Source organism: Oncorhynchus keta, chromosome 17, assembly GCF_023373465.1.
Source record: "Oncorhynchus keta strain PuntledgeMale-10-30-2019 chromosome 17, Oket_V2, whole genome shotgun sequence".
NCBI classification, from domain to species: domain Eukaryota; kingdom Metazoa; phylum Chordata; class Actinopteri; order Salmoniformes; family Salmonidae; genus Oncorhynchus; species Oncorhynchus keta.
This window is the reverse complement of record NC_068437.1, coordinates 44,939,641-44,951,488: the sequence shown is the minus strand read 5'-3', so window position 1 is coordinate 44,951,488 and position 11,848 is coordinate 44,939,641. Positions and strand designations below refer to the sequence as shown.

Here is an 11,848-nt window from a genome sequence, read left to right as displayed (position 1 = left end):
CGGCTTTTTAAGAAATAACTTAAGTCTTTAAGAGAGAATTGATTGTGAATGGTGATGCTTCTTTTTAATGTAAACTTGGCAAATGCACACTGAAACCATACGATGGTCTTATAGAAGATGTGCTGCTCAGCTTACCCATTGAACACAACAGACAACTGTTTACAAAGAAAGTAAGCAATGACTTTCCAGTTGTTGGGTGGGTGTGTAGAAATAAACAGATTAATAAACGCAGCATTTTCCTGAGAAACGTGTCACTCGTGGTTGAATATAATATAGGGTGGATAAGAAGCACAGTTTGAAATGGGAACAGCATACACATAGACTTATAAATCAAAATCCACATTTGGAGAAGACAAAGCTTCACTGATAATAAAGATTTGGATTTTCCTTGAGGGCTTAATTAAACCCTTAGAATCAAAATGCTATTATCAGTCCCCAACCCTGCACTGCAATTGACAGCATGGCCACTTGTCTTATGAGTCACCAACCATTAGGGCCCTCTGATATTTGTTAGGTAACAATATATCAACATCGCTGCAACGTTGATGAGACATAAACGTGTTTCTCTGAGGGGCTATATGGCATGATACTCACCCAGTAGTTATGTCTAGCCTATATAGGGAATAGGGTGCCATTTGGGACGTAATATATGATTTAAAGTAGGTGGTTTACACACCAGTGCTCAGTCTGAAAGAAAAGGATCATGCTTCTGGACACTAGACAGAGTCAGACAGTGACCCATGCGGGTGATTCTTCCCACATAATGACATCTTTTGAGAATGCAGACTTCTAAATGATAAAAACAGGTGCTGAGCAGGTAGTTGCTATGCAACAATCGGGTGCGAAGCTTGCAGCAGCAGCCAGGTGGGCTTCAGCAGAAAGGAGTGAGCACACACAGAGGTGGTTATTAGAGACCTCGGAACACTGTGGGGAACTCTAAAAGGCTGCTGGAACCACAGGTAGGACGGAGACTTTTCCAGTTTAATAGGCAACCTGCAGCTTGGGCTTGTCTGGTGAAAGAGTGTCGAGCATAGTGGTTCTCTAAATTGTTTCAAATTCAGAGTTGTAGACTTGAGTCCAGAGCGCTATTGTAATGCACAATACTGTATTGATTGCTTCTTTTCACATCCATTGTGTCAAAGAATGAACATTCTGTCTGTCCAGGCAAAAAGAAAAATACACATTTTCTTATTGTAAAACATAAATATAAAGGAAAGAATGAGGCACAAAGATTAAATAGATTGGAGTTGATTGAACTGTTTCATGACAAATTGATGCTATTTGAGCATGCTGTTATAAATACATTTGAAAGTGAGATTGCCATCTATGACACCGGTTTATCTCTGAAATAATTCTATCCACAGATAATAAGAGCATATTCTCTCTTCGGTATTTGGAGTTGAGATTGGTTGAGCAAAGAGGGGAACAGTGGGCTGAAACAAATCTACCTCCCTCACCACCACAGTGGAGGCTGGTAAGGGAGGATGGAATGTAATGAATGGTACCCTTACCACCACCTTCCCTTAATCACCACCACTCCCTCCTCTCTATCCCCAATCCCTGGAGTTTAATTAGGCTCTCTAAGCTCTGTCTGAATAATGCAACACCTGAGCACACCTGAATGTCTCTGCTCAAACAGACAGAACGAGAGAAAGAGAGAGAGAGAAAGAAAGAGGGACAAAGAGAGAGGGGGTGGAGGGGGAGAGATGATTTGCATTTTGCGCAGTACTTCCTGGTAAGCCTGCCCTCCAAAGCTATGGCCTAGAAGAAAATAACATAGATATTTGTCCACAGATGGGAACATTATAGATTATGTCTACAATAATTTACATTCAATAACTGGGTTTAAGTCTTTTTTTCTTAAGTTTTATGACCATTTGAAATGTGCTTGAAATGCAATGACAAATACTTTACAAGACTACCATCTAGTGGTGTTTTTACCCGGTTTCGTAATATGCCACTACACGAGTTTGTATGCGTTATTTGTGGGCAACCTTGTTATTTACGAAGTTTTTGGATCAGTCTCCTGTTGGAACGTTCCAAAAATTATACCTACCAACATTGGAACATGTGCTGTGTGGGCAGTATGATAGGGAAGGAGAGAGACTGAGAATATGGGAGAATGGGATCCAGTAATTGAGTTTAAGTAGCATACTGAGTTGAACACAGGTAGATCAAATATATGACAACATATTTGTGATTGTAAGAGAAACGTAGCTGGCAGATAGGATTCAGTTCCTCCCAGTACAGTGGGTGGCACTAATGCACCATAACGTTGAATGCCAACTGCCGATAAACGCCAAAGAAGAAGAACAGCAGTACCGCGGATAAACCGAACAGAAGAGCGTCAGCTGTATTGACCACGTGACATTTGAAGATGGCTGCCTGCGTGGAGAAAAAAATAAATTCAGGTACGTGTCACTATCTCTGGATAACGCAAATAATTAACCCATATGACTCTATAAGAAGTATATATGAACGCAATTTCCTATTTAAGAAATACATAATTTAATACACGTTAACCCTTCAATATTGCTAAAGAAGTAGCCAGCTGTTCAACTTGTTAGCTAGTTGAGCTAGCTATACCTAACGTTACCTGTAAAATGCAATTCTGACAACTTATTTTTCCGGATTTACTCATACGGTATAATGACTTTCGTACAAATAAAGTAGCTAAGTAATGTGTATAATGTTTTGGAGTCAGTTATTCACAATGTGATATTGTGCTTGTACTCATTGGGGCCGATTCAGACTTAAGAACTTCAGCCACAAAATACAATATAATGCAAAAAATATATATAATCCTATGTGTAGCTCCTTTAAAAATAGTCTGATTTTGTAGATTATTTAGATTTAGTAAGTAACGTTATTTATGAATCAAAAGTTCTACAACCCATGTTGGAATATTCGCGTACATAGAATTATAATGGTGAGAAAAGTGTACAATAGTAGGCGATACCCTCATTTATTGCCGGCAGTAACCATGGAACTGTGTGATGACGGGCAAAGTATTGTGCCATGAGTCAGTCGGGTTCTGTTACGGTTTGGTCTGCGTTCCGCTCCATAACGATTTAAAAAGCCTACATGTCTTTCAAAAACATATATTATCAACTGTTACTAATCCCCAGCAACAACCACACGGCCGTGACGGTGTTTACAGAGGAAGCAAATTAAGGTAAACGAAACAATGTAATTAAATTGAATGATAATTTAGGTTATACCAACTGAAGGGAACTAAAAGTAAATTGACAGTTGAATGTGTGGTTATTAGGCCTACTGACGGTCGATACTGATAGTGGCTAATATTTAACATGATAGAAATGGTAAACCGCTAAGTCTGGGTAGCCTGAAATTAAGACATTCTAGGGTGCCCACCCTGCTAGTTAAAAGGCGGTACAATTTAAATTCTGCATAATGGTACAGCATTTCAAACTGTACTATGGTAAAGTTGATATGCTTCAGTTAGCCATATGACTGGTTTCACATTTGTCTCCAGCGATTTACAAGGTAAAATACATTTACATTTAAGTCATTTAGCAGACGCTCTTATCCAGAGCGACTTACAAATTGGATCTAAAACAAGTGTCATTTATATTTATTATTCCCTTATCCAGATGGATTACTTATTTAACTAGCTCTTATCAATAGCTCTTATCAAGTTGCACATTTAAAGTGCATGGAGAATGGTGGTGTTTTTATTGGGGGAAAATAAAGTAGATGCTTTATCCACTTGGAACCGGCAGGTTCGCTAGACCTTATTCGTGTTTTCTTTGCGCATAAATGTGGAATTATTAGGGAATTAAGTCAAGGTCAGAATACAGTGTATCTGTAGACACCACACCTTCATATATTCTATCTCCACCCCAAACGAATAGCAGGTGAATAGCATGCTGTTCTCATGCTTAAGTTCAAGATCTATATGCATAGAGGTGCATACAAAGTGAATTACATTCCATTTACGCGCACTTTTCTTTTTTTTTGTCATATTGCTTAGTTTTAATGCTCCATTTTTGAGAAGGGGTGAGAATCATATCAAGCGATGTTTAATAAGAGCATGTTTCACTCTCCCCTCAGATGAACAGGAGTGGATACTGGAGCCTCTGTGTTTCCCTGAGCAGCCTGCTACAGACATCGGCACCAACTCATCCTCTCATCATGACATGGAGGTGGTGACCTGTGTGCTCTGCTCTCACTCCGCCCCTTTGTCAGAGAAGGACCGCCTCCTAAAGCACCTAGTACTGGTGCACAAGCTGGTCATCGCTGATGTCAAACTCATCGCTGACTTTCCTAAGTATGTATCAGAGATGCTATATTTGAGTATACAAAACCATTATTTTCATGACAGACTGACCGGGTGAAAGCTATGATCCCTTATTGATGTAACTTGTTAAATCCACTTCAATCAGTGTAGATGAAGGGGCGGAGACAGGTTAAAGAAGGATTTTTAAGCCTTTAGACATTGAGCCATGGATTGTGTATGTGCCATTCAGAGGGTGAATGGGCAAGACAAAATATTTTAGTGCCTTTCAACTGGGTATGGTAGTAGGTTCCAGGTGTACCGATTTGTGTCAAGAACTGCAACGCTGCTTGGCTTTTCATACGCTCAACCGTTTCCCCATGTGTATCAAGAATGGTCCACCACCCATAGGACATCCAGCCAACCTTGCACAACTGTGGGAAATATTGGAGTCAACATGGGCCTGCATCCCTGTGGAACGCTTTCGGCAGCCATCGGTGCGCCTTGGAGGGCATAGCCATGTGTGGGCCTTGGAGGGCACTGGGGAGTCAGGTCCAGCCAATTAGAATTATTTTTTTCTCAAGAGAGCTTTATTAGACAGAAATCCCCCCCCCAGGTGATCCCGTTGGTGAAGAAGCCAAATGTGGAGGTCGTGGGCTGGTGTGGTTACAAGTGGTCTGCGGTTTTCTAAAATAACGTTGGAGGCGGATTATGGTAGAGAAATGAACATTCAATTATTTGTCAACAGCTCTGGTTGACATTCCTGCAGTCATTATGCCTATTGCATGATCCTTCAATTTGAGACATCTGTGGCATTGTGTTGTGACACAACTGCACATTTTAAAGTGGCCTTCTATTGTCCACAGCACAAGGTACACCTATGTAATGACCATGCTGTTTAATCAGCTTCTTGATATGCCACACCTGTCAGGTGGATGGATTATCTTGGCAAAGGATAAATGCTCACTAACAGGGATGTAAACAAATTTGTGCACAAAATGAGAGAAAATCTGGGACATTTCTGGGATTTTTTTATTTCAGCTCATGAAACATGGGATCAACACTATGTTGCGTTTTGTATTTTCAGTCCTGACCACAACTAGAATGCATCTATTTCTATGGTCCTAATTATCAAGTTCCCTATCACAATTGCGGCACAGGTTTGATGATGTTTGATCTATACAAACAGTTATAAAACAGTAATAGCTGTCATGAAAACTGGGATAAATCACATGGAGAGATTGTCAATCGTGGCTGGCTACTTTTTGTGTACAGTTCCCTCCCTCTTCTCCAGAGGAAATGTATCACATACATATCATCAAAATATTAATTGTGTTCTACTGTGTCCATTTCTTTCAGATACATGGAATACTGGAAGAACAGAATCTCTGAGCAACTCATCACAGATTTCTGCAGTGTGATCAAGACTAACTCGCAGGGCCCTGTTGGTAAGTAGTATTAATTTACTATAGATAGCCTTGAGGTTCACAATATCGCTGCTTCTACTTTACCCTGTTCTTGCATTATATTATTTAATATACCCTCTATGTGCTTTTCAGAAAAACAGGAGCACTACTTCCTTCTGTGCGATGTCCTGCCAGAGGACAGGGTCCTCAGAGAACATCTCCAACAGAAACGACTGGTGAGTTACATTTTAGTCATTTAGCAGAGGAAGTTACAGCATCAATTAGGGTTAAGTGCCTTGCTTGACAGATTTTTCACCTAGTCGGTGCTGGGGTTTGAACCAGCGACCTTTCAGTTACTGGCCCAACGATCTTAACCGCTATGTTATCTTTTCAGAACAAGCTCTATTTTATGTATACAATATACTGTATGTCCCTAGGCTAATATTCACAAAGCATCTTAGAGTAGGAGCTCTGAGCTTGGATCAGGTCTTCCCTGTCCGTAGAAACATTCTTATTATAATTTAAAAGACAAAACTGATCCTAAATCAGCACTTCTACCCTGAGACACTGACTTCCCACTGGGACTGCATAGTTTAATTTATGCTACTAACTCACACTGTGTTGGTCTACAGGAGGAGATCCTGGAGCAGCAGCAAAGGGAGAGGGATGACAACAGCTTCCATCGCATCTGCATGTTCTGCAATGACGAGTTCAATGGGAACAGGTCGTCACTGCTCAACCACATGGCCAGGGAGCACTCGTTCAGCGTGGGACTGCCTGACAACATAGTGTACTGCGTAGAGTTCCTTGACCACCTGCAGAGCAAACTGGATAAGTAAGTTAGTTTTTGGAATGGATATCCTTTTTATGTTAATGTTTGTTTATGCTATTTTTATCATTTGAAAATAAAATTGGTATCTGTAGCCATCTGTAATTCAATAATTGGTAACACTGTAGTAAAGTTTTCCAGTACTTTAGTTTTCACTGTGAATGAGTGCTGGTTGGTGTCATACATTAGCATTACTCAACCAAACACTGTTTCACAGAGCTTTGAGTGTTTCATTGTTTTTTTTGTTCCCAGTCTGCAGTGCCTGTATTGTGAGAGAACATTCAGAGACAAGACGACACTGAAGGATCACATGAGAAAGAAACAGCACCGCAGAATCAATGGCAACAACAGCGAGTATGACTGCTTCTACATTATCAACTACCTGGTACGCTCAGTGTTGTGTGAGAGTATAATTAATATAAATGCATATTGCCATATTTGACCTGAAAGTATATTATTTTCACATTTAATTAAGGGTCATCAAATAATGATAAAGTGATGAAGACTGGTCTATTTTCCCTGCGACAGGAGCTGGGGAAAACATGGGAAGAGGTCCAATCTGAGGATGATCGGGAGATGGAGGATGAAGATGAGTAAGGATTGTCCTAGTGACACAGTCATTGTTGTTTGAGATGGTCAAACAGTAGGTTAGATTTGTAATCAGTGTTCTCTAGGATTGAATGGTATGCACTTTTGCAGTGTTGTATTTAACATTGAGGAAATGTCTCTGTCTGTCCTCTCTTCAGTGATTGGTCAGACTGGCAGGCTCACCCAGTGTGTGCTGTGTGCCTGTTCTGTGAGCAGCAGTCAGAGAGCATGGAGAAGATCTACACACACATGGAGGTAACAGTCCCCTTATGCAGTTGTTGACAAATTCGGCCCATGGTTTGCCGGTTTGGGAGCAGCTACTTCAATATGGTTCATGGATCTGTTTTTCTTCACCATGCATTTCCAGGAAACCCACGGATTTGATCTGCACAAGTTGAAGACCGAACTCGGTAAGTAATATTGCACAACTGCTATGCTTTGTTGTACAAAACCCACCATTAAAAACAAACGCATGCACCCATCCAAATTAATGGGCATACCAGTCTTTCCCATACTAGGGCTACATTTACAGGCAGCTGACTTAAATCTTTCCACAAATTGGTCTTTAGACCAATCGGATCAGCTCCTTTGCCAATAATTAGGCAAATGACCAGAATTTGGTTGTGTGTGTATAAATGCAGCCTAAGTGGCCTGATAAGCATGTCTTCTCCCAGATCTGCGGTTCTACCAGCAGGTCAAACTGGTAAACTACATCAGACGAGAGATCCACCATTGCCGTTGCTATGGTTGCCAGGAAAAGTTTGGGTCCAAACCTGAGGTTATACGTCATGTAATGGAGGCAGGTCACGTGATGCAGCTACCAGAGACGTCAACCTGGGACCAACCACAGTAAGTTTGGAGCTCTCGTAAGTGATGTGCATGGAAAATGTATTGTTTACTGGTAATATTGTTAACTAAAACCATATTAGTAACACTACTATTGTTTTACTACAGTTTAAAAGTGATGTGTTATTGGCGTGCTGAATTTTACATTTACATTTAAGTCATTTAGCAGACGCTCTTATCCAGAGCGACTTACAAATTGGTACCACTGAATGAATGGTATTGTCAATTGCTCAGCTCTCCATCTGGTGGCTATTGTGACTGTTTCTGATGTCTAAATGCCAGTCATTACAGCTCATTCTCCAATCCAGGTATTACTTCCCCACCTATGAGAACGACGCCCTCCTCTGTGCCTTGTCGGACAGTGACAGTGAATCAGAACACACAGGCCCTTGGAGAGACGTCCCTGTCATAGCTGAGGACATCTCTAACCTGAAAGTCCTGAAGCAGACCAGCGTCCTCAGCCACCTTCTGAAGAACACAGACAGCTCTTGTTAAAAAGCTGGATGGATGGACCAATGATGTTATAAACTCAGTGGAGGAAGGCTCATAGAGGGACACAGTGCAACAACTTCTCGCTTCGCTGTATCTCCAACAAGAAGGCGATGCCCATCAGACACTGTGCACTTAGCAGACCAGCACACATGTGCAGAAATGAACATGGCCTGTTTCACAAGAATTGAGCCTGGACTACATTTATGTATTATGTTTATGTATTATGTCATCATACTTGGTACAAATCACAATGTACAACATACCTGCAGGTGGATTTGTTTCATATAGTATGACTGCTGACAAACGTGACCTCACTGCAGAGATGTGACAATTGCTAAATGTAAATAAACATTATGAATATACTATAACTGATGATTCCCTCTCGTTTAACTTGCTTATACAATAGTTGAAAGAATGGCAGGTAGCCTAGTGGTTAGTGTTGGACTAGTAACCGAAAGGTTGCAAGATCGAATCACCGAGCTGACATGGTAAAAATCCGTTCTGCCCCTGAACAAGGCAGTTAACCCACTGTTCCTAGGCAGTCATTGAAAATATGAATTTGTTCTGAACTTACTTGCCTAGTTAAATAAATAAAACACAACACTACATTTTCTAAAAACCCTGAGCTGCAGTAAAGTAAAAAACAGTAGATTTAAATTGGAATCTGTCTGTTACTTAATAGAGGGGATGGACTTCCATTTTCAAGTGCTTTTTGTCAACCTTGGTGGTCTTAACATGAATAATGTGTTGTGTGGCTTTGTCCAGAACCACCTGCCGTACAGTCGACCCCCAAACTGCAAAGTACTCAGTGTCTCCACCACGTCGTTCACATCAGGACTCTCATTCAAACACGTCACTGAAACAGACAAACGCAGAAGTAACACATTTTGGATAAGTAATACATTCAGTTAAAATCACATCAATCATAAGCAATTCATCCTGTCAAGACGTTTCAATATTCATATTTTGGAAATGTGGGTGTCAAATTATTTTCAGTATTTTAGAGGAAAACATTACCTTAGCATCTCTACTGATACATGGCTGAAGCAGGTGTGTAAGTTGAGTTTAAATGTCACATGCAGCGTGTTACATTTCAGGGCACTGAACCTAAGCACAGAGAATACCTTCTGTAAGTCATGGTCCTCTCAAATGCACAAAAAAATGTAAAACAATTGTCAAGAGTTCCAGAAGGCATGCCTAATCAAGCCAAGCTCAATGATTTTAAAGAAAAGATCTGCCCCCATCTCCTCACATCAGTGTGAGAGCTACCTGTCCCAGGGACGTCAAGGATTTGTTGATGTTTGGCTTCTGTCTTGGCGATGAGCTCGGACCCCGCCAAGTCACACAGGGTCAGGGTATTGTGAGACGACACACTGTACCCTCCAGTCAGCGTGAGCAACGGGTGGCCCGAGAGTTGAAGAGGGAGAGGCTCTTCCTAGCAATGGGTTCACAACCATACTGGTATTGACATGACTTGGTAGGCCTACCTTTTTTTTTGGTTGAGCCAATCTATTCTTTTCTCCATTTCCATCAAGTTCAGAATGCCGTCCCCGGTCTTCAACTCGACATGGGTCAGCCCAGACACAGAGATGGACTTCCCCTAGGTCCATATCTCTAATGAACTGGTGGGACTTTGACAGGAGATCATTTAGGTAAGGGTTTCCCAAATCCGGTCCTGGGGCCCCTCGGTACAGGTTTTGTTAATTGTTCTAGCGCTACACAGCTGATTTAAATAATCAAAGCTTGATTATGAGTTGGTTATTTGAATCACCTGTGTAGTGCTAGTGCAAAATCCTAAATGTGCACCCAGGGTGGGCCCCAGGACCGAGTTAGGGAATCGCTGATATAGGCTGTCATTATTGATTTCCAACATGTGTGTAAGTCGTCCTAGAGCTTGTCTGACCATAGGCTAGAATGCAGACTACTGTATATCCATCCGCACAAGACCTTACTTTGGCCAGGGTCCCTTCAAATACTTCCTCCTGCATGGAGAGACAAATTGAGAGAGCACACCGGCACAAAATCTAATGCCATAACAAAAACAAATGTTCCAATTACAAAAGGTTGGTGGCTCCTTAATTGGGGAAGGGCTCGTGGTAATGGCTGGAATGGTATCAAACATAAAAAAACATGGTTTAAATGTGTTTGCCATTCCATTTGCTCCGTTCCAGACATTATGAGCTGTCCTCCCCTCAGCAGCCTCCTGTGGTCCTAATCCATTGGGTTCTGTGTTTCAATTAAATTCACCTACCTGTGAGGTGCTGAAGGGTTAGACTTTATCAAAGAGGAACTTGTTCTTGGTTCCCTTGATGTTGACCAGATGCTCCTGGTCTGAGTATCCCCCTGGAGCTTCAGCAGCTTCTTGTCGAGGGCCTCCTTGTAGAGCAGGGATGGGTTGTGGGGGCCACAAAAAAAAATCTGAACTCATCATGGGGGGGGGGGACAAAACATTTTTAGCGCCCCCCTTTTAACTGTATGCTTAGGGTCATTGTCCTGCTGGAAGACTGAAACAAGTTTCCCTCAAGAATTTCCCTGTATTTAGCACCATCCATCAATTCTGAAGTTTCCCAGTCCCTGCTGATAAAAAACATCCCCACAGCATGATGCTGCCACCACCATGCTTCACTGTGGGGATTAGGTTCACTGGGTAATGAGAGGTGTTGGGTTTGCACCAGACATAGCATTTTCCTTGATGGCCAAAAAGCTCGATTTTATTCTCATCTGACCAGAATACCTTCTTCCATATGTTTGGGGAGTCTCCCTCATGCCCGTTGGCAAACACCAAAAGTGTTTGCTCATATTTTTCTTTAAGCAATGGCTTTTTTCTGGCCACTCTTCCGTAGAGCCCAGCTCTGGGGAGTGTATGGCTTAAAGTGACCCCATGGACAGATACTCCGATCTACGCTGTGGAGTTTTGCAAGTCCTTCAGGGTTAGTTTTGGTGGGTGGCCCTCTCTTGGCAGGTTTGCTGTGGTGCCATATTCTTTCCATTTATTCATAATGGATTTAATGGTGCTCCGTGGGAATTTCAAAATTTCAGATATTTTTTTTATAACCAAACCCCTGATCTGTACTTCTCCACAACTTTGTCCCTGACCTGAGAGCTCCTTGGTCTTTATGGTGCCCCTTGCTTAGTGGTGTTGCAGACTCTGGGGCATTTCAGAACAGGTGTACAGTCGTGGTCAAAGGTTTTGAGAATGACACAAATATTAATTTTCAAAGTTTGCTGCGTCAGTGTCTTTAGATATTTTTGTCAGATGTTGCTATGGAATAGTGACGTATAATTACAAGCGTTTCATAAGTGTCAAAGGCTTTTATTGACAATTACATGAAGTTGATGCACAGAGTCAATATTTGCAGTGTTGACCCTTTTTCAAGACTTCTGCAATCTGCCCTGGCATGCTGTCAATTAACTTCTGGGCCACATCCTGACTGATGGCAGCCCATTCTT

At 41.6% G+C, this 11,848-nt stretch overlaps 1 protein-coding gene across 2 annotated transcripts; it reads left to right on the top strand.

Annotated features, from left to right (window-relative positions):
• Positions 1-945: 945 nt before the first annotated feature.
• znf277 (zinc finger protein 277) lies at positions 946-8,770 on the top strand. Of its 2 annotated transcripts, none has more exons than XM_035789997.2 (11): positions 946-2,411; positions 4,075-4,291; positions 5,597-5,685; positions 5,797-5,879; positions 6,276-6,478; positions 6,725-6,857; positions 7,001-7,065; positions 7,219-7,315; positions 7,428-7,470; positions 7,735-7,909; positions 8,215-8,770. In XM_035789997.2, the coding sequence occupies exons 1-11, from the start codon at positions 2,378-2,380 to the stop codon at positions 8,399-8,401; spliced, it is 1,326 nt and encodes a 441-aa protein (XP_035645890.1). In that variant the 5' UTR covers positions 946-2,377; the 3' UTR covers positions 8,402-8,770. The 2 variants fall into 2 exon arrangements, with proteins under 2 accessions (XP_035645890.1, XP_035645891.1); XM_035789998.2 differs by lacking the exon at positions 946-2,411 and adding an exon at positions 3,015-3,175.
• The last annotated feature ends 3,078 nt before the right edge of the window (positions 8,771-11,848 follow it).

What these genes read in the sequence shown, in the direction of transcription:
- znf277 (XM_035789997.2), top strand. Translation starts at nt 2,378, where the DNA reads ATGGCTGCCTGCGTGGAGAAAAAAATAAATTCAG. An exon ending in GGAGAAAAAAATAAATTCAG is followed by an intron (nt 2,412 to 4,074) that starts GTACGTGTCACT and finishes CTCTCCCCTCAG; the next exon opens with ATGAACAGGAGTGGATACTG. An exon ending in TAACTCGCAGGGCCCTGTTG is followed by an intron (nt 5,686 to 5,796) that starts GTAAGTAGTATT and finishes TGTGCTTTTCAG; the next exon opens with AAAAACAGGAGCACTACTTC.